The sequence below is a fragment of the Platichthys flesus genome, chromosome 1 (assembly GCF_949316205.1).
Source record: "Platichthys flesus chromosome 1, fPlaFle2.1, whole genome shotgun sequence".
Lineage (NCBI taxonomy): Eukaryota > Metazoa > Chordata > Actinopteri > Pleuronectiformes > Pleuronectidae > Platichthys > Platichthys flesus.
In genome coordinates, this window is record NC_084945.1 from 1,179,896 (window position 1) to 1,201,467 (window position 21,572).

Sequence of the window (21,572 nt, forward strand, 5' to 3'; positions counted from 1 at the left end):
CTGGTTCCGGTTGCACTCACACCAAACTAACTTCAGTCTCATCTTTCCTTCAAAGATAAACGTGTGAAGCTTCATGAATGAACGTTGTGAACAGAACTGGACCATATTCACTTCAAGGTAATGAGCTGGTTAAGTTAAATGATCTAAATGATCCAAAGTGCTTCACTCTGTTCAAACACTTCGTTCAGCCACAGTGAGCGGTGCTGCGTTCAACTCCCACCTGGTCTCAGATCAGTCTGAACTTATCTCTCGTGTCTGTTATTCATGTCCAGGAACGTCCTGGTTTCACCCAGATGCTGCCACATATTCTTATATATTTAAATATTTATATATATTTTTTTTCTGCTGTATATATATACATTTTATATTTTATTGTACTATCCAATCCCTTCCCTGACTCTACTAGCCCCATGCACAGACTTTACCACTACATATTCTTATATGTTTATATATATATATAGTTATCTGCAGTTTTTATATATATATATATATATATACATTTTATATTTTATTGTACTATCAACTCTAGCAGCACAAGAACACTTTCCTACTGGACACTGACAAAATCACATCATTGCATTCCATTCCTGTATCTGTAAATATTATCTCCGTATGTGATTTATGTTTGTATGTCAGTGAGGTGTTAAGTGTACAAGCTACCGGATGATCTGAATTTCCCACAGGATTAATAAAGTATCCATCTATATATCTATCTATATCTGGTAGCGCTCATATCTGAGATAATTTGTCATCATTTCTGGATGTTGTGAGGAAATGGATCTGTCTCGTCCATCTTTGTTCACCGTCTGTGGTCCATGTGTGTTGTGCAGATCTACACCTGTTGAAACTATGTTCCTCTCGCTGAATCGTCTCCAGAGGAACTTCTGGGGCTGGTAAGGATCCGGTCGTCTTGACCACAACACGCTCAGCTGTTGACACGTGGGTATCGGACGTGCGGCCTCTCCTCGGAGCCCCGGGTGATTATGGCAGATTATTCCTCATGGAGGTGATTAGCACGCTGCCCTGGCTTTGTGTCCACGGTGCCGTCCACAGCTGTCAGTCGGTCCACGGCCTCCAGGGACTCAGAGGGCAGAGATCCGGCTGGAGAGCCCGGTGCCGTGGATCTGGAAATGTCATGATTGATCCGCGTACGGGGGGGGGGGGGGGGGGTCATCGCCGCCTCCTATGTCGATGATGGAGGGCGGGGCTTTACATTAATTAACAGGAAGTCATTTAGCGGTAAAGCCGTCCCATGGCAGCAAGGTCCCCCCCCTCCCACCCTCCCTGTCTTTGTTAGGGACTCGGATTTGTGGGTAAGATGGGGGGGGCAGATGAAGAGGAGGGGTAGGGGTTGGTTGTGGGTGGGTGGTTGAGGGGGGGGGGGGTTCCATCTGCCAGTGAGCGTGCCGGGTCAAAAGGCTTTTGTTGTGAAGGAGTGATGAGACTGATGGATGTTCGGTGTCACCAACCGCTGCTTTAATCAAGTGAGAGTGTCCCAGTGTGTTTACCACACACACACACACACACACACACTGACAATAAATGACTTCATGTTTAATCACTATTTGGAGTTTGGTTATCTAAAATTCAATCTGACTTCAAATAAAACTTTGTCGTGACCTCAAACCCTGAATCTGTTTTATTTTGAAATGTCTTGACAGAAGTTTTTAACAGTGCAGCTTCTTCTCATCATCTTCCTCCATCATCTTCCTCCTTCATCTTCCTCCATCACCTGGACTCATTCAGAGACCCCTGCCGTTCACGGTCTGTGCGCATGCGCGATCCCTATCCAAGCAGCTGTGACAGTATGGCTCAGCACCGGAAGTTAGACGAACTGGCCTTCAAATTAAAACCCCAACTTTCTGACAACTCAAAGACAAAGCCAAAGGGAGGATTGATACCGAGTTAAAATATGTACAAATGTGAGAAGATCACAAACATTTTCGTTCATCCATATTCATAATGTAGTTATTATGAATGTGTATTTTTACTTTATTAATTTATGATAAATTATTAATTATATTTGTGTTCAGTATCCTGAGTTAAGACTTGTAAAGACATTATCAATTTGAGATTATAGGACTAGATGTTAGAGGAGTTAGCAGGTGTTAACAGGAGCGGGGGGGTGGGGGGGGGGCTGTTGTGACACAAGCATGAAGAAACTAAAACAAAGATCTCTGGTGAAGAAGTGCTGACACACACAGATGAAGATGTTAAGAGAGCTGACGACGTGTCAGGTGATGTGAACATGATCATGTGACCTCTGCAGCAGAGTTAACAGGTCACTTCCTGTCTGTGTCTGCGGCGTCCGGCTGCTCCACCTCTCACCTGAACCATGAAGAGGATCTGCTGCTGTGTTGTTCAGCTGTGAAACACGAACTCTGGAGATGATTTTCTGGATCTGATCTGGAGCTCAGGTGTGAAAACTCAGATTTCAGCTGGGGTCAGTGCCCCCTCTAGCTCCGGCCCTGGAGCTGCAGCAGTTCTGTGCCTTTATTGTGAAAGGCAGCAGCGGAAGTGGTGGTGGACACAGACGCGCACTGACGGAGCAGCAGAGTCCGTCCTGTCCCAGCTCCAGCTCTCATCCAGCGGGGCCGCAGCGCAGCTCCTCCCGCAGCAGCACCATGACGAGCGGGCTCCATCCCGCACACTGAGCCGCACCGCGCACCAGAGCCGCGCGGGACCGGGGACACATACGAACGCACGACCGGCGAACGCACTCAAGCGCGCACGCAGAAGGGGGAGTCGATTAACGCAGCAGCATCAGATCCACGGGCACGCCGCGCGAGGAGAGCTCCACCGCGGGACTGCGCTTCTCTGACACCCGCAAGAAAAAAAACGGGTCCCGCACGACTGAGACATGTCCTCGTCGGGGAAGGACGCAAACAGCGGCCATTACGCCAACTATGTGGGACCGTACCGCCTGGAGAAGACGCTGGGCAAAGGACAGACAGGTTAGTGAATACCCCCCCCCCCCCCCCCAGCTGCGGGACTCTCCTCAGCATCATCCGCAGCTGACATCACACAGCGGCTCTGCGTGATCTGTATGCGGGAGAGGAGCAGCGTAGACACGGCTCCTGACTGAGGGACGTGAGGGGGGGGGGGGGGGGGGGGGTCTGAATGATGATGATGAGGGTGATGATGATTAAATTAATGAAAGTGATGATGAGGGCGATGAAGGTGGTGGTGATGATGAGGATGAAGGTGGGGGTGTTGAAGGTGATGCAGGTGATGATGATGCTGTAGTTGATGATGATGAAGAAGATGGTAGTGATGAAGATGGTAGTGTGCCTTTAATCCTTGTCGTCAGGCAGAAAGTTCTCACTGATATTCGGCCCTTGTGATTTTTTCTTGTCTTTAATTCCTCTGTAGCAGCGTCTGTCACATGGTCTCTGCTGAGGCTGCAGAGTGATGCTGCACACAGACACACACACACACACACACACACACACAGAGACACACACACTCTCTCGGCCCTGTACTTTTATTTGCTCTTTAGCTGCAGCAAAGAGCAACTTGTCATCTTCATCGTCATCATCATCTTCATCATCTTCATCATCTTCACCTTGACTTCTCATGAGTCATTTTGGTGAAGGAACAATCTGCTCAGCTCCAGTTCTAGGTCTCGTCAGCAGTGATGGTTTCACTGGTTTCCCTGGCTTCACGAGTTTATCTTCAAATGGTCCAGTTGGAGCTTTTCTGTCAGAGTGAGGAACCACCAGCAGGACCATGTGTGGAAGCTTCCCAGTGAGCGAGTGGACGTGTGGATGAGGTTTCTAACACGTGACGGACGTGAAACTGGAAGAACACAAACATCTCAGGATGAAGAGGAGGAGCCGGACACGTAGAAGATGAAGACCAGCAGGGGAAGGGGTGGATCCAGGACACTTAAAAGTGGGGTGATGTTGGTGGAAGTTTGAGCTCTGGGAGCGATCGTCGTCTGGTAGCTTCATTTGGATTCGGAAATTAACAATATTCCTTCAAACATCAAGTAAAATATGCAGATGAATGTGTTTTCAAACTCAATCGATCTCGGTCCACGTTAGAGTTTTGATTCCAAATCAGTTTGAATCCTCTTCTGCATGAACACAACCAGCAGTCCGACCCGATCAGCCAGAGGTCATGAGGTCGCGAGTCGGTTTCTGTTTGTTCTCAGAGTTTTCAAACTGAAACAGAACCAGCAGCGTCACAGACGTCCCAGTTCCACCGGCTGTAAGGACACCAGGAGAATGTGAAGCAGAGGTGATGAGGTTCCCAGTTCGAACGTAGTGGGAGTAACACGAGTGTCTGTGGTGAGAGTTCAGTCTGTAAAACGATCAGACCAGCAACAAGCTGTTAAAACCAGTGCTTTGTTCCACATCTCAAACTGAGGCAGCTGAAGACGACTGTAGAGACTCCTCCTCCTCCTCCTCCTCCTCCTCCTCCTCCTGCTGCTGGGTCGTCCTCTCACGTCTTTCTGTGTCTGTGAGTTTCCAGAGCGACAGACTCACCTCCTGAGTTCCTCTCGTTAGAGCCGTGTGGTCGACTGGGGCCAGGTTCCCCATCTGTGATCACACTCCGCCAGAGACCATCAAGGTGTCTCCCTGTGCCTCCGGGGGGGGGGGGGGGGGGGGGGGAGAGGCTCACGGCTTCCATCGCTCACCGTGAATAATTCATAACTCACCAATTAGCCGGCTGGATCAAGTTGGTTCGTAACAGTTAATCACATGATGGTTCTGATGGAGTCGAGTTACAGTGACGTGGGTTCAAACTGCAGATGTGATTTCTATTTCTTCTTTCTGGATTAATTCAAGAATCTGAATCTGTGGACGAGACACTTGAGGCTTAAACATAATTCTTTTCATGCAGTGGTAATTTTGAGATTTTTGAGATTGGAGAGATTTCTTCGGTAACATGTTTTTCTTTGAGATTAGTTGATTGAAGATATCATAATAATCCATATTTAGTTTTAAATTTCCCTTTGTGTCTTTGTGTGTGTACATTTAAATCAACATGAACATCTTTAAAGGTCACTTTCTTCTGTTGTGAGTCAAAAATCTTCAATTTCAGTTAAATTCACCAAACTCCAGCTTTTACTGTTTTTCTCTCACGTAACATTCAGAACCTGATTTACAGTATATAATATTTGATTCATAAAAACAGGCTGAACATTGATTTTTTTTTACGGCCGTCAACAATATTTTCTGATTTCTGAACTCAAACAGTCATAATGTTCACTCTTCTTCGGTTTCTTACTCGCTCACTTTCTATTTTCCTCTTCTTCGTTTCTCTTCTTCTGTCTAATGACGTCCACACAGAGCGTGGACAGCTAGTGTCTTATAGCTAGCTGATAGCTGCTAGCTGTTAGCTGATAGCTGCTAGCTGTTAGCTGTTAGCTGCGGCCCTTTGACGTATATGTCGTAAAGCAGTTCCTAATGTTCCAGCACGGTGCACCAGAGTTACACCGTGAAGTTCCAGGCCTCCAGAGGGCGCTGTGTGGCAAACATGGCGTTCTACCTTTTGTAAGTTTGTGTAGCATCATGTTAGTTTGAAGCTTTTGTATAAACACAACTTTGTGTTGCTTTAAAATGCTGAAGCAGCTGTAGATATTTGAGCCTCTGATGAGCAACTCATCGATTACTGCAGAAGAAGAAATGATCCCGTGGGAACGTGACGTCGGACCGAACGATGAAATGATCGGACACGTTGTTGACGGATCAATCAGGTGTCAATCAAATATCTGATATCACGTTAAAGAGTCTCAAGCTGCAACAACAGGAAAAACTAAGATTTCATAAAAAGTCATATCTGATAAAAGCTGAGTAAGTTGTGTATTTTTTCACCTGGAAACTTTTCCGTCATTTTACAAACTCAACAATGATTCGAGGTTTGTTTGAAATAACACAAAGTTGTGTTGGTGTGTGTCCCTTCATGTGTGTAGCCTGTGAGGTGGAGCTCTGCTGGAACAAAGCCTTCATGGTGCGTGTCTGAATGACGAGAGGCTGCGCTGACTCCGAACAATTAGTCTGTGTGTTTTCATGTGTGCTGGTGTGTGTGTGTGTGCTAGTGTGTGTGTGTGTGTGTGGGGGGGGGGGGGGGGGGGGTCGTTTTCGAAGTGCCGGCTAACAGTGTGGAGGGTTGTCATGGTTTCATTCCTCCTTCCTGTGACAATGGCCGCTCTTTTCTGTCTTGGCGATCACTGCGAAGTCGACTGCAGCCGCCGACCTTCACTCCTCCTGCTGCTCCTCCCTGCTGCTCCTCCCTTGGCTCCTCCCTTGGCTCCTCCCTCTGCTCCTCCCTCGGCTCCTCCCTCTGCTCCTCCCTCTGCTCCTCCCACTGCTCCTCTTGTTTGATTGTTGATGATAAAGACCTAACAACGTCCCTGAAAGTCTACAAAATAAAAAATCATTAACATTTCTCAGCAACTTCCACTGATCGACCCCAAAAACCCAACAGGTCAATACCCACAAACTGTACCAGTGTGTGTCTGTGTGTGTGTTTGTGTGTGTGTTTGTGTGTGTGTGTGTGTCTGTGTGTGTGTCTGTGTGTGTGTTTGTGTGTGTGTGTAGTGTGTGTAGTGTGTGTAGTGTGTGTAGTGTGTTTGTGTAGTGTTATAATGAAAAGTGTCATGTTATTGACGTGAAACATCCTAAAGACTGTACATCCGTCAGTCCCTGTGGAGGAGTGCAGCAGTGTGTGTGTGTGTGTGTGTGTGTGTGTGTGTGTTCAGCGGGGGTTGTGTAGGCAGCAGGGAGACCCCCAGCACAGATGGCTGCCTTTAGGTGCCTGAAATACAGCTTCATTATCAGCAGGTTGCAGGTGGTAACACTCTCACTGCATATGTGTGTGTGTGTGTGTATATATATATTTATAAACATACATATATCTTTATATATATAGTACATTTATATATAGTATATATAGTGTGTGTGTGGATTTGCATACAAAGATGCCTTGTATTTTGAGGATTTGCAGTGTTTGCTGGTTTTGCTGCATTAAACATAAAACAATACACAAAATATTTATGGCAACAAATCTGCATAGAGAGCGAGAGAAGTAACACAGACGTGATTTAGAGCAGAGACACAAAGACACAAAGACACAAAGACACAGAGTAAATCCTGAAGAATGACCAGAGTCTCGTATTTCTAATATGGAGGATTATTAAAGAACCTTTGTATCAGATGATCTCACGTGTTTATATCTGAGCTTCATCAGTGAGAAGAAGACGTCAAAATATCTATAAAATTAATAATTGTAATTTGATCAGAAAGCAGCCGGAACATTTAGATCATCGTGTTGTGATTTGACTGTAATAATTCATGGACCTGTTTTATTTTGAAAACCCTTGAGGCTGATTGGACGAATGGAAACGGAGACGTTTGGAAACGATGACGCTCAGAATCTCTTGATGCTGATTCGTCAGGCTCCGGTCACGTGACCTCCTTCAGGAAGAAGACCACCAACACAATGTGTCGTGAATCTGAGCGCTTGTGTGTTCCAGCAGTTGTGGGGAGTTTGTGTGTGTGTGTGTGTGTGAAACAGAAACTGCTGGTAGTCAAAGTCTGCAGACGGGTCTCGTCTTCCTCTACAGTTCATCCCTCGTTCTCTTCGTTCCCTCGCCCCCCCAGCTGAGGGCCCGGTTACCACGGCAACCAGAGGAATGCTCTCCTCTGTGGTTGGACGTCCTCGCTCCAGATCTGTGGGGGGGGGGGGGGGGGGGGAGGAGGCCTAAGCCATTAAACAATGAATGAGAAACTACCCCCCATCTCTCTCTCTGCATCTCTACCGCTCTCATGTTTTCCTCAACCCCCCCTCCTCTTCCTCTTCCTCTTCCTCTCTCTCTCTCTCTCTCTCTCTCTCTCTCTCTCTCTCTCGGAGGTTGTCAGGGCTGAAGCTCGATCTCAGGCGGCAGGATTTTCATCTTCCCAGCTCCGTCTGAAAGATTATCCACAGCTCCCCCCCCCCCCCAAAAAAAAACAAAAGGAAGGGGAGAATATTCTGATGTGAGCAGAGACTCGTCTGCCTGGTCGAGGGTTTTATTAATAGAAGCTGAAATCACACGTTTGCCTTCAGGAGCTGGAGAATCTGCTCAGCATCAGAAACGAGTGGTGACCGGCTCTGTTTCTGTTTCTGTGGCTGAAGACTCATGAATCCACAGATTCTAATAAACATCGTTCTGAGAAGTGCTGAGTGAATTAATGATGAGGAGCAGGAAGCTAAACTGGTTCAGATCAAAATCATCAGTGGAAGCGTGGGAGCAACGTCTGTGTGTGTGTGTGTGTGTGTGTGTGTGTTTGTTTGTGTGTGGTTGTGTGGTTGTGTGTGTGTGGTTGTGTGGACGGAGAGATGCTGAGATTTAAACATGCTCATCTCCAGCACACACACACACACACACACACACACACACACACACACGTTGGGATGCTCCTCCTGCCTCGAGCTCTCCGACACCTCGTGTGGAGGTTGTCGTCATCGTGGCTGTCACACTCACACACACACACAGACACACACACACACTGTCATTAACGAGTCTCCCAGTGCACGTCAGGAAGCTGCTGCTAAAATATTCAGGGGGCTGAAGATACAGACGCCAAAATGCATCTGTGTGTTTGTGTGTGTGTGTGTGTGTGTGTGTTTGTGTGTGTGTGTGTGGTTGTGCGTGTGTGTGTGTGTGTGTGTGTGTGTGGTTGTATCTGCATGAATGTCATGGTTAATCATACACGTAAACTCAGGGTCCTGAAAACAACACATCAGACAGAGCGATGGGTTCAGTCCTCGTTGTGTTGGACGACTGCAGGTTCGTTCCTGTGCTTGAAACTACCTGGCCTCCTCCTCCACCTCCTCCTCCTCCTCCTCCTCCTCCTCCACCTCCTTCAACTCCTCCATCTCCTCCACCTCCTCTACCTCCTTCAACTCCTCCACCTCCTCCACCTCCTTCACCTCCTCTACCTCCTTCAACTCCTCCACCTCCTCCACCTCCTCTACCTCCTTCAACTCCTCCACCTCCTCCATCTCCTCCATCTCCTCTACCTCCTTCAACTCCTCCACCTCCTCCACCTCCTCTACCTCCTTCAACTCCTCCACCTCCTCCATCTCCTCCACCTCCTCTACCTCCTTCAACTCCTCCACCTCCTCCACCTCCTCCACCTCCTTCAACTCCTCCAACTCCTCCACCTCCTCCAACTCCTCCACCTCCTCCTCCTCCTCCTCCCTCACCTCCGGAGGATTGACTTCTCTGCTCAGTGGGGAACGTTCATCATGTTCTCGTAGGTTCCCTCACAGCTTGATAACCGTCTTGTGATTGGCTGTTTCTCTAACTTTGTAGGATGAATGAATTCGATATGTCCACGTGCACGTGTGGAACCACGTCGCCCCCTGCTGGGGACGGAGCCCAGCTCACTGAGGTGATCTGGTGTTGACGACGTCTTTGTGGATCAGTCGGGGGGGAATGAGTTCTGGATGTCCTGCTGGGCTCCGTCCGTCCAATCATCTGATCGTCCTGATTGAGCAGCTGTTGAGATGGAGACGTTGGATGGACACGGTGCAGCAGGGGGACGATGGCGTCCTCTCCTCCATCACAGGGCTGATGAAGTGTGATGTCAGAATGTCTCTGTCTCTGGACTGTTGGACACTTTGAAGACGTGAAGACGTGATGAGGTCATCAGGGGGGCTGATGGGTTTGACCTCCACACACTGGATGTCCCCAGCTCAGGTTCGTGAGGGACGTCCTGCACCACTTCCTGTCCGGTCAGATGGTTCAACCAGCGTGATGTCACCCCCCCCCCCCCCCCCCCTCGTATTCAACAGATTCCGATTAAAGGCCTTGATCGATAGTTGGTATTAAAGGGAATTGGTTCTGTCTCCAGATAAACTCATCGAGGCTCCGCAGCCAATAACCTTAATGACATTGAGCATTACCCCCCCTCTCTCTCTCTCCCCCCCACATCTCCCTCTCTCCCTCCCTCTCTCTCAAACTCTCTTTCATCTGCTTCCAAAACCAATCTGGACTTTTCCCCCTGAGTCAGCGTTTGCAGCGTCCTGCAGTGCATCAGGGGAAATGAACCATGTGACGCGCTCGGCTCCGCCCCCCTGCCCACACTCCACCCTCACTTCATTTCCTGACAATAAGGACTTTCCTGATCTGGTGTGAGATAAATAAACTCTCTCACTTCTAGCCGAGTGCTTCGGGCACCGAGCAGTTTCACTTTGGAATTTCACGGGGAAGAGGACACGGTCACGGAGGCAAAGTCCATTAGGTACAAAACCTTAATGAGGTTTTCACACTGAAGCATTACCCATGAGCACCGGGGGCAGGCCGCGGACCGGCTGCAGCTTCCTCTCTTTGCTGTTGGATGTTCTGGTTCTGTCAGCGGGTTCGAACCCCCGTCCTGACCAAGAGGGGTCCGGTCCACAGATGGTTGGTCGGTGGCAGCGCGTGTGATGAGCCGGCAGTGAAACAACCAATCATGTGGCATAATCAGATTAAGGGGCGGGGGCAACGACGGGGGCGTGAGAAACGCTATTATCCTCACTTTACTGGTAGTGCTGGCAGGTACTATGGCCCCCAGCTCTCTGTGTGTGTGTGTGTGTGTGTGTGTGTGTGTGTGTGTGTGTGTGTGTGTGGGTGTGGGTGTGGGTGTGTGTGTGTGCACTGTATCTTGCAGTATTTTCAGGGAGCTCTGCAGTGTGAGGCTGCAGTGCTGCATTACAGCAGAGACCGGCTGCAGCCTCTCTGCAGTAAACACACACACACACACACACACACACACACATACACACACACACAAAGACACACACACAAACACACAAGCGCATACACACACTCATTTCTTACTGTTGTTGCCTGTATTGGTTGAGGGGAGAAACGGGGTCCTGGCTGTTATACATTATTTGTGAAACTCTCTCTTCATCGCATTGAGTAGCTATGGTTACCTGAATGCAAGTGTGTGTTTGTGTGTGTGTGTGTGTGTGTGTGTGTGTGTGTCTGTGTGAGTGTGTGTGTGAGTGTGAGATACTGCAGGTGTGAATGATGCGTACCTCGAGGTCATGCATTAGCAGTTAAATGAATTAGAGCATGCTAAATTACCTCATGATAAATATCAGTTTCAGTTGCTCGAAGCTAAAGAGGCGAACACTAGCGAGAGAGCGTGTGTGTGTGTATGTGTGTGTGTGTGTGTGTGTGTGTGTGTATGTGTGTGTGTGTGTGTGTGTGTGTGTGTGTGTGTGTGTGTGTATGTGTGTGTGTGTGTGTGTGTGTGTGTGTGTGTGTGTGTTAGACACACAGTATTCTGTGATCCTCAGAAGATTGACCTTACCGAGTGCGGTGATCTCTTTAACCTCCATAGCAGTTTAAACTCATTCACAGAACACACACATCAGAATCTAATGACCACAGTTAGAATCTGAAAATCATCTTTGTACTTTATTATTCGGATTCCTGGATCAGCGGTGGGATTTTAATTAGTTGAAGTTGTAGAATCAAGTGTAGTTAAGTGTGTGTGTTAACAGGAAGACGCTGGAGACGGATTCTGTCTTTCAGTGAAACGATGAAGACGAATGTTTCATGATGTCTATCGTGTGTCATCAAGTCTCAGTGAGGACACTAAGCTTGTCCTCTCGTCCTCTCTCTGCAAACAAAAGACAAAAGACGTGTGGGCGGCGGTCGCTTTCAGCAGGGGTGCCCCCCCCCCCCCCCCCCCGAGCTGCCACCCATGTTGGACTGTACTTAATCTGCCACTAATCCCAGTGACCAGTGTGACTCTGTTGGTTTCAACCAAACAAAATGGAAGAAGCTGTTTGTTTGCTGTGTGTTTGTAGGTTTAGTGTTGAGCCTGTTGTGTTGTGTTGTTCCTCCTCTTCACCGGTTTGATCCAAAACTGTGTGCGTTTATTTATTTCAATATTTTAAAGTCCAGTTGCCGGTTGTTGTTAAAATGTTTGGTAATGGAGGAGGAGGAGCAGGAGGTCATGACCCCCATTACACCACCCGCCAGATGTCCCACTGTGTGTGTGTGTGTGTCTTTGTGTGTGTGTGTTGGATGAATGCAGACGTTCACACACCCGCTGACATTAGAGACTCAGAATCGCTCAGTGAGAGTTTACATTTTTCCGTACGTGTCAGTGAACGCATCATGGTTTCCTCAACAGCTTCAGTTTCCTCTTCAAGTTTGTTTTCAATCATCAATTAATCAATTAATCAATTAATCAATCAATCAACTGCAAATCAAGTAACAAGCGTTCTGATAGGTGATGAATCAGCTCAGTTTATTTTCCTCGAGCACAGACCTCAGTGTTTCCTGCTCCTCCTTCTCTTAGATGTGAGGAGTCGCTGCTGGTTTTCTGTGTCATGTGACGTCAATGAAACACAAAGACTTTTTATTATTATATTTTTTCACGATGCAGAGAGTTCAGAGAGGAAGAAACATCAGGTCATGAGAATCTCACTGGATAGAATTTGAGTTTTGAGTCGTTTCCCTTTAAAGCTGCTGGTATTTAGATCTGGGTACTGGTGGTGGAGGGAACGTGTGTGTCTGTTTGTGTGTGTGTGTGTTTGTGTGTGTGTGTGTGTGTGTGTGTGTGTGTGTGTGTGTGGGGTTGGGTTGGGTTGGGGGAGGCAAACAGGAGCAGGTCAGATCCTCTGGACTCTCTGAGGAGGAGAGAAGAGCCTGAGCTAAAAATACAACCCAGTATCTCAGAGTCTCTCTCTCGCTCTCACACACACACACACACACATAGACACACACACACACACACACACACACACATACATAGACACACACACACACACACAAGCAGACAAAGACGACGCTTCAAGCAAAACTAGAACTCAAGAGGCAGGTGGGCGGGGCTGAGTGGAGGATGGAGTGAAAGAGAGAGTGAGAGGGGGAGGGGCAGGCATGGTGGAGGATGAATAAAAGCCGAGGGGGGGAAGGGATGGAAGCGGGAGAGTGGGAAGGAGGGAGGGAGGGAGGGAGGGAGGGAGGGTATTGAAAAGTGAGAGCTTGCAGAAAAAGAACAATGAGATATAAGTTATGAACGAATAAAGAGAAGGAGAAAAAGATCAGATGAGAACGAGAAGATATTTAGAAACAAGATGAAAAAGAAAAGAGAGAAACGTGTGATGATCCACCGGCTGACGCCCGGGCCTGAAAACAGGTCCAACCGATGATGTCATCGTTTGTAATTGGTCCTGATTAGTCATTAAGGCTTGATTGACAGCGAGGCTCAGCCAATTAGATGTGAGGCTGTGGGACAACGACGAGTTCCCTCGTTCAGCAGCAGAGGAAAAGAAAAAGAGATCCACCATTTACATGAAGGAAGAGACATCTTCCATATGCAGCTCCTCAGACTTTCATCTTTTAAATCTGCAGAACTTTACATTCACAAAAATCCTTTATAACACACTCGAGGAAAAAAACTCATATCTCCTCTTTGTGTTTACACAAAAACTAGTGACTATTACTGACACAGAACATTTCAGTTGTATATGTATTATTTCCCCCCACCGGTCTTTTCTCATTAGTTTCTATGAAGATGCATCGGTGAAATGTTGGAGGAGGAAAACCTCTGAATTAAAGATGAGACAAACAAGTAGATGGAGTGATAAAGATAAATAAAGATAAATAGTCTCATTACGAGAAGATTTGTCTTCTGCCACGATGCAGCATTTCAAGTGTCTGTGTCCCGAGGAAGAGGAAGAGGAAGAGGAAGAGGAAGAGGAAGAGGAAGAGGAAGAGGAAGAGGCAGAGGCAGAGGAAGAGCTGAACCACTGCTCACACGTTTGTCCACAGTAGATGATTGACACAATGGACTGATGGTGTTTGCAGGTGATTGACAGGTGATGTGGGACACGTTCACGTCTCTCATCTGGATTCAATTTATTAGATTCTGTAAAATCTGACTTTAGATTGAATTAAGATTAAACATGTGCTGCGTCAGTCAGACTCTCGACAGGCCTGGATGCACCGCCTCACTTCCTGTTGTGTAACGGACTGGAGTAATTGTTCACAGTGTTTAAGTGGAATATTTGATCTTGTTGCTCCGTGGCCTGTTTATCCGTGTTGGTGCCGCCCATCTGTTCCCGCCTCCCTCTGCCAGCTGCTCGTGGCCCATTGAGGCTCGTCGACGGGAGGTCAGGCCTAATTGGCCGGCGCTCTGTCTGTCCCACAATGTGATCCTTTGAAGGGAAACGCTGAGCTGTGATTAGAGAGAGGAGACTCTCCAAAGTGTTGAATGGACTCGAGGATCCTCGACTCTGAGCCTCTTTGTTTCCTCTGATGATCTCTGGGCTGAGTCCACATCAACCAGCAGCCGGAGACACACCAGGACCACGTTGAACCTGGGTCCCTGTTCTTTGACTTCTTTAGATTTCACTTTAAATACTTGATGCTTGAATCATTCAGCCAATAAATCACTGAAGCAACTTAACTTCAGGGTTCTACCTGTGCTGGTCCTAACCTACCTGTGCTGGTCTTAACCTACCTGTGCTGGTCCTAACCTACCTGTGCTGGTCCTAACCTACATGTGCTGGTCCTAACCTACCTGTGCTGGTCTTAACCTACCTGTGCTGGTCTTATCCTACCTGTGCTGATATATATATAAAACGATATCATATGTCAGACTGGGATTTGTGTTGTTGTTGTTCACAGGGAGTTAATGTGCAGTTGACACAGATACTGAGTTTATTTCTGTTTGTAATGATGCATGGATTTATGATGCTCTGCTTACTGACAGCTCTCACACACACACACACACACACACTCAAACACACACACACACACACACACACACACATCCCAGTAAGAGGATCTGGGCTCGGCTGAGTGGAGGGACATTTGTCTCCTTGTTTACAGTCACATATTTTTGAGCTGTTTATTTTTTAGGGTAAACTCTGATAATCCCGACAGAGACGTCCTCCGCTGACACGTCGGCCGGGTACTGGGAGGCTAATGGGTGTTCAGCTGATGTAAGCTGTATTGAAGAGTGATGGGACCAGTGTAATGACGTCTCGTCCACAGTGGCTTCATAAGAAGCATCTATATCAACAAGTCCTCACACTATGAGCTTTCCAGAATGAATCATTAATCATTTCCTGCTCGGTTCAACACGTCAGCAGCAAAAATCCTGACTCATCAGTTCCTTTAAAGTCCCAATTTATTATTATTTGACTTAATATGTTATTTATTCTCTCACTAACCCTAACCACATTTTAGTTCATATTCAATTTGAATTCAGACTCTGCATGTAGATTATTAATAATTGGTCTTTTTTAACGAGCTCTTTGTTCCAGATCAACCAGTGAAGTGAACAGTTTTCACCTAATTCATAAATGTTGAATCTAAAACGCTCACAGTTTAGATGAAGCTTCACTTTCAGATCTGCTCTGTAGTCTGACGTGTTCCTCACATGTTCCTGATGTGTTCTTCAGGTTCTCTATGTGAGATCAAATGTCTGAGTGTGACTCTGGACATGTTCTGGATCTTCTCATGCAGCCTCCTGGTAACATGTCAGAGTGAGTCCATGAGAGGAACCAGCAGGACGATGTGTGGAAGCTTCAGAGAGCGAGTGGACGTGTGGACGAGGTTTCTAACACGTGACGTGAAACCTGAAGAACACAAACATCTGTCTTTGTGTAGCAGAACCACTTTGTGTGTGTGTGTGTCTGTGTCTGTGTCAGTGTGTGTCTGTGTCTGTGTGTGTGTGAGGGCGCTCAGTTGTCCCCTGTGGCTCAGCCCCCCCCTGTTGGCAGTGATTTAGGAGCAGCCATTAGAGGCAAAGCGACGTTAATCCCTCCGACCGAGCGCAGTGATAAAAGTTCCATTAAACCATCGCTCACACTCGAGTGGCAGCGGCCGCTCGGTTCAGGTGTCCTCACAGTGTCTCACCTGTGAGACGCTCAGGATGAAGCTGTCACACGTTTCATTGTGTCTCTGGAGTGAAGACAACAAAAGGACGTTTATGTTCAGCACAGCGACAGTTACACACAATTCATATTTCACTGTGTCACACGGCAAAAATCTGAAATGTTCAGGACTCAGATATGAATTCACAGGATGGAGCCGCGGCCTGACTGAGATCCTGAAGACGCTTCAGTCTCCAGGAGCTGAGCAGAGTGAGCGTCTTCACTGTCCTCCACGTCCCAGTCGCCCAGATTCACCTGAACAGTTTGAAGAACCTCAACAGTCTCCTGAGAAAAAGCTGAGGGAACTTTCTCTATCTCAGCTTCACGTGGTTCTGGCTCCATTTGTTACCTCACAGCAGCTGGAACAAGCTGGAACCCTCATAAAACCACATTTTAATTCACTAGATCTTTATTTGGATCAAATCAAACAAACTCATCGAGACCAGACCTCTAAATATGATAGATTATTTTCATCCAGATCCATGAATTATTCTCTGAGAAATAAGAATGTCAAAACACGTCTCACAACGTTAGAGAAAGTGAAAAACATTCAGACGAAGCAGATGAAAACCTCCTCAGCAGAGTGAACCTGGTGAGGCCGTGTCCCTGAAGCCACGAGTATCAGACATCACACGTTCACGTCTCTGAAGAAGACCAGATGTTAAACGAGTCCTGGTCTCCAACATTTGGTCCTGAAGGTCAGAACGTTTGGTCCTGAAGGTCAGAGCTGCTCCGAGCTGCTGAAGGAGGAACCTCACAGGCCGTGAGACGCCTGCAGGCACGTGGTGGGAGGAGTTTACCCCCCCGCTGAGTGTCTTCAGGTCCCCACAGCTGGACGCCTCGTTGCAATTATCCTGAGCGAGCACTTTATTAGGAACACCTCTCTAACACTGGGTCGTTCCTCCTCCAGCTCTGGATTCCACACGACGCTGAAACCGTCCTCTGAGGTTCTGATCCGTGTCGACCTGGTTTAATTGAATCCTACGTTCATGCTGCTGCTCCACTGCACCCCCCGTCCCCCCCCCCGGCTGAGCTGTGAGCTCTCTGTGCCTGTCTTGTTCTAATGACGCCTCTGATGCTAAGCTAGGCTAAACACAGAGCGATGCTGTGCCTCTTGACCTGATCTTCTTCTTTATCTCTGTAAGACAACAAGAAAACATGTTGTGTGAAGAATCCAGGAGAAGTCTTTTTTTATTGTTCCTCTATTGTCTCACTTCCTCTCACAGTGTTTTCTCATTATCCGGCTCCAGCCCTCGTCATTAAGCCGTGCAGCCTCTGGGCCTCGCAGCCCAACATCTGTAATGAATAAATGATAACATGTTCTCCAGGAGAGCAGTTTCCCTGGAGCTGCTGCTCCCGTCGCCATCTCTGTCCTGTTTATGGTTGTTTCAATCTTTTTATTGTTGTTTCAATCTTTACTCTCGTACGGCGCCCGTCTCATTTTTAAACTGACCCAAAATATGAGCGGATGGATTTTGGTCTCGGCCCGGCCGCCTGTGGAGAAGCTGCAGCGAGACGTCGACGCTTCAGGCAGAAATAAAACTGATTTCACGCCTGAGATGTTCAATAAAATGATATCATGGCTGAGTTTTAAATGAAAACCATTAATGAGGTTTGGTTCCAGTCGGATTGAACTGAAAGGGTCTGAAGAGGGAAACACTGCTAATGTTGTTTTAACCATTTTAAAATATATGGATGAGCTGACGGGCAGAGACATAAAACCTTCACATGAAAAACACCACACACACACACACACACACACACACACACACACAGTTATTATTATTATCATCATCAGTTATTTGTGGGTCAGGTCGCCTGTTGTCATTAATTCAGGGATTTTTCTTGATTTCTTGATGTTTACACTAACATCACGACACTTGTGTGTTTTATATAATTTTCTAGGACATTCTCAGCTTTGTTCAAACTACGGCTGTCAGAGTGTGAGTGCAGGGTTTCGAGTGAGAGCTTCACAAGACCTCATGCATACGAGAGCTGAGACTCTAACGAACAAGTTTGGACCGTATCTTAGTTTTATTATTGATGACACAAATGAAGAAAGACAGAAATATTAACTTTAGATGAACAGACGTGTCCTTAGACCCCAGAGGGTCCATGTCCCCATCAGGTCTGCAGCAAGCAGCCGGTGCCACAGGACACAGGTGGTTTGAGTTGTCTCAACTCGGACGTCTGTCTTGAGCGTCTCGTGCGTCCTCAGCCGCCTCCTGCTGCTCTGTGGCTGCAGGCTGGTGGCTCTCGCAGCCGGAGGCGGGGCTGCAGTCCTCTTTGTCTTTTCTCTTCCTGTAGAACACTGATGACTCGTCCTGCGTCCAATCAGAAGGCTTCCTGGAAGTTGAACTTCCTCCCTGTGACAGTTACTCGCAGGCAGAGGTTTCACTTTGCCTTCATAGATTGAATGAATCCTGTGGGAAACACTAAACCTTTTCAAGTTAAACACAAATAGAAATGATCAACGTGAAGTTGAGCAGATTGTTTCATCCTTAGAGTCGTGATTCATTAAGCTGCTGGATGTTCCTGGATCATCTTCATCACTACATGTTCTTCTTGTACAGAACACAGAGGTTTGATGGTAAACATGTAACATGACATCTTGAATTTACTTCGACTGTGAAGAGATCAAATATCCAGACTGTCTCCTGAAAGCTTCAGAAACTCAAACATTAGATTTTTCTCTCCGCCAGATTCTTTATGTCGACTCCTCCGATCGTTTCTTTGTGTTGAACGACTCGTTGTGATTGTTGGAAACTCGAGGAGCCGACAGAGTCTCTGACAGTCGGATCAATTCCACTGTCATTCCTCCTGCAGACCTGCCCCAGAGCTTTCCCTGGGATTACCGAGCGCAGGGCGGGGGGGGGTTACATGTGGAAGACAGCAGCCATGTACTGTACAGAGCGGGTGGGGGTGGGGTGGGGGGGAGCAGATATGGAAGCCAGAGTGGGGGATCTTTTGTTTATTTGAGGATTTTCTTTGGTTTTGACGAATGTGCAGAAAGGATTGTCATGGGATCAAACCCTCTCACGTCCCCTGTCCTCTCACCCGTTGTTCCAGTGGTGACGGGATGTAGAGCAATGACGGCTTAACCCCCAACCCCCACCACCACCACCACCACCACCACCACCACCACCACCACACAGACACCGCACAGCAGCAGCTTCAAAACCCCCATAAACCCCCTTTTTTCATAAACCCCCTTTTTTCATAAACCCCCTTTTTCATAAGCCCCCCCGTCGCTCTGCAGATGAACTGGTGCTCCACTTTCCCATTAACTCAGGAGCAGACTTTGGGGAATCCGTTCTGAGTCTCCGGCAGAAACGTGGTTCTCTGATCGATGGAGAGAAAAGACGAGAGATCTGTCTTCAGTCGAACGACCAATTTAACGGAGGCACAAAAATAAAAGTGTCGTGTTTTTCTTCCCAGGGGCTCACAGGAGATTTGATTCCCCAAAGACAAAGGGAGAGCTGTGGTTTTATAAACCGTGTTGATGATAATGAAAGGAACCACTTTCAGGGTGGAAACATGTCGGGGATTAGCAGCAGACGAGTCTTTGTCCCAGTTTACTGCCGTCGGGACGAACCTGGTGATCGGGGAAACACCTTCAGCTCAGCCGTGGTCGTGGCCGTGTTTCCTTCAGCAGCCGGGCTCCTCAGCGTCAGTCAGTTGGGAGCGGCGGCGTGTGGCGGTGGGAGCCGGTGACCACAGAGAGTCACAGCTCCTCAGATCACTCAGCAGCAGCAGCATGTGTTTCCCACGGAGACTTTGTGTTGAGGCAGATGAGAGATGAGGGGGACAGACAGAGCAGCACCATGTTCTATATCAGTTATTTATTGAGTCTTTCACTTGTTTCCTGCTGAGAACTGATGAAGTTCTATCAGTTAGAACTCTGACCTTCACACTGAGCTTTTATAATATTCATCCTGGTTTCTGAGCATGAATCTCCTTCGTTTAAAAAAAAGACATTTTGTCCAAGTTTGTTTTTTAAACTGGAAAAGTTTTCAATATGTTAATAGTATCAATACTATTAGTATCAGTGCCAGAAGTATCTATAGTAGAAGTATTATTAGTACTAATCATGCTCCTGTGCGTTGTGTACCTGTTGTGTAACGGTAGAGGTAGTAGTGGTATTATTATTAGATGTACTTATTCTTAGTAGTTTTATTAATACACCTGCTGTTTGTACTGCAGAGCAGCAGGAGCTGTCCTTGGTGCTGAAGCAGCTCAGGTTCACTTACAGTCTTACCTGTCGTTGGTCTGCAGGTACTGAGTATCTGTAGTAGGAGTATCTGTAGTAGAAGTATCTGTTCAGGTAGTAGTAGTATCTGTAGTAGTATGAGTTGAGCTGTCCATGGTGCTGAAGGCTTCAGTGAGTCACTGCCGCTTCACTTCTTCTCTAACCTTCAGCTTCAGGAGACAGAGACGCCTCCGGGAGAAGCCGGCTAATTTCAATCTGGCAGAGTTTGTGTTGGCGAGTGTAAAAAGGACGAGCAGCAGCATCCTGTGCACTTAACACCCCCCCCCCCCCCCCCCCCCCACGAAGCAGAGCCAGACTGCCGGGGATACTTTGATGTACCTCGAGATCTCAGAGCTCCTGATCAGCCTGTCTGGAAGCAACATGCACACACGCAAACACACAAACACACAAACACACAACATGCTTCCTGCCCTGGGCCTGTAATTTGTCTTCTCGCAGATTGTGGAGTATTTATGTAGATTATTTCTGTAAAGTAGGTTAAGATGAATGTTGTGGAGCTGGAACCAACTGAACGCCATTAGCTGAATGAAGAGTGTTTGAAGGCCAATCAGAGCTGTGAGTGTGAGTGTGTGTGTGTGTGTGTGTGTGTGTGTGTGTGTGAGACTGGTTATTTTTTGTTATGGGGGGTTGTATTCCCAGCATCCCATCTGGCCTCAGTACTGTATTCTGCCAGTTTTGAAGCTGTACTGGGATCAGGATTGTTGAGCTGCTGGTTTCCTCCTGTCCCACAGCTCAGATGCATCAGTCCTTTGTGATGTCCGTCCTCGTTGTCTTTGAGGACGTCCTCTGTCTCCGGTGCAGTGGACTCTCACCCGAGCAGCAGTCTGTGCTTCTGCTCGGGTTTTAAATGTCCGACTCTCGGCTTCAAGTTTGATTGAGACATTTACCAGAAAAGGAAAAACTGCTCTGTGACATTTAGAAAGATTCTTCTTCACCCCCCAGAAATAGAAGTGATTTTATTAGACACATAATCTGATCAGTGACGATGTCTTTAATATGATTCATCTAAATGTCACCTCGTTGTTCCACTGGTGTCTGAGACTAAACACCTTTTATCTTCATTATCTCAAACCAAACATCAGACTCTGATTCTTATCTCATTCTAATTTAATTATAAAAACTCTCTGAAGAGATAATGAAGTCAAACTTCAGTTTATTATTAGTTCCTCCTGCAGGATGATGACAACACAACATGACAACACTCACAGGGACACATGTAATGTTTGTATCGATGGAATCTTATTTTCATTCTAACTGTAAACTCTAAATATATACATGTATATAAGGCTGCATGAATTATTAATAATATTATCATTATCTAGCTAGCTGAGAATAATCAGATTCTGCAGGACTCTATATTTCACTGAGATCCAGTGGAGAAGGAGTCGCAGCCCGGACTCCATGTTGTTTTAACAGGACT

General features: G+C 47.1%; 1 protein-coding gene across 3 annotated transcripts in view; it reads left to right on the forward strand.

Moving 5' to 3' along the window:
• The first annotated feature begins 2,586 nt into the window (after positions 1-2,586).
• The window catches only part of LOC133956654 (serine/threonine-protein kinase BRSK2-like), a 67,385-nt gene continuing 48,399 nt past the window's right edge, over positions 2,587-21,572 (forward strand). For all 3 annotated transcript variants that reach the window (XM_062391910.1, XM_062391893.1, XM_062391902.1), the window contains exon 1: positions 2,587-2,954. In XM_062391910.1, coding sequence (XP_062247894.1) covers positions 2,861-2,954 — 94 coding nt within the window. In that variant the 5' untranslated portion in view covers positions 2,587-2,860. The remainder of the gene's footprint in view (positions 2,955-21,572) is intronic.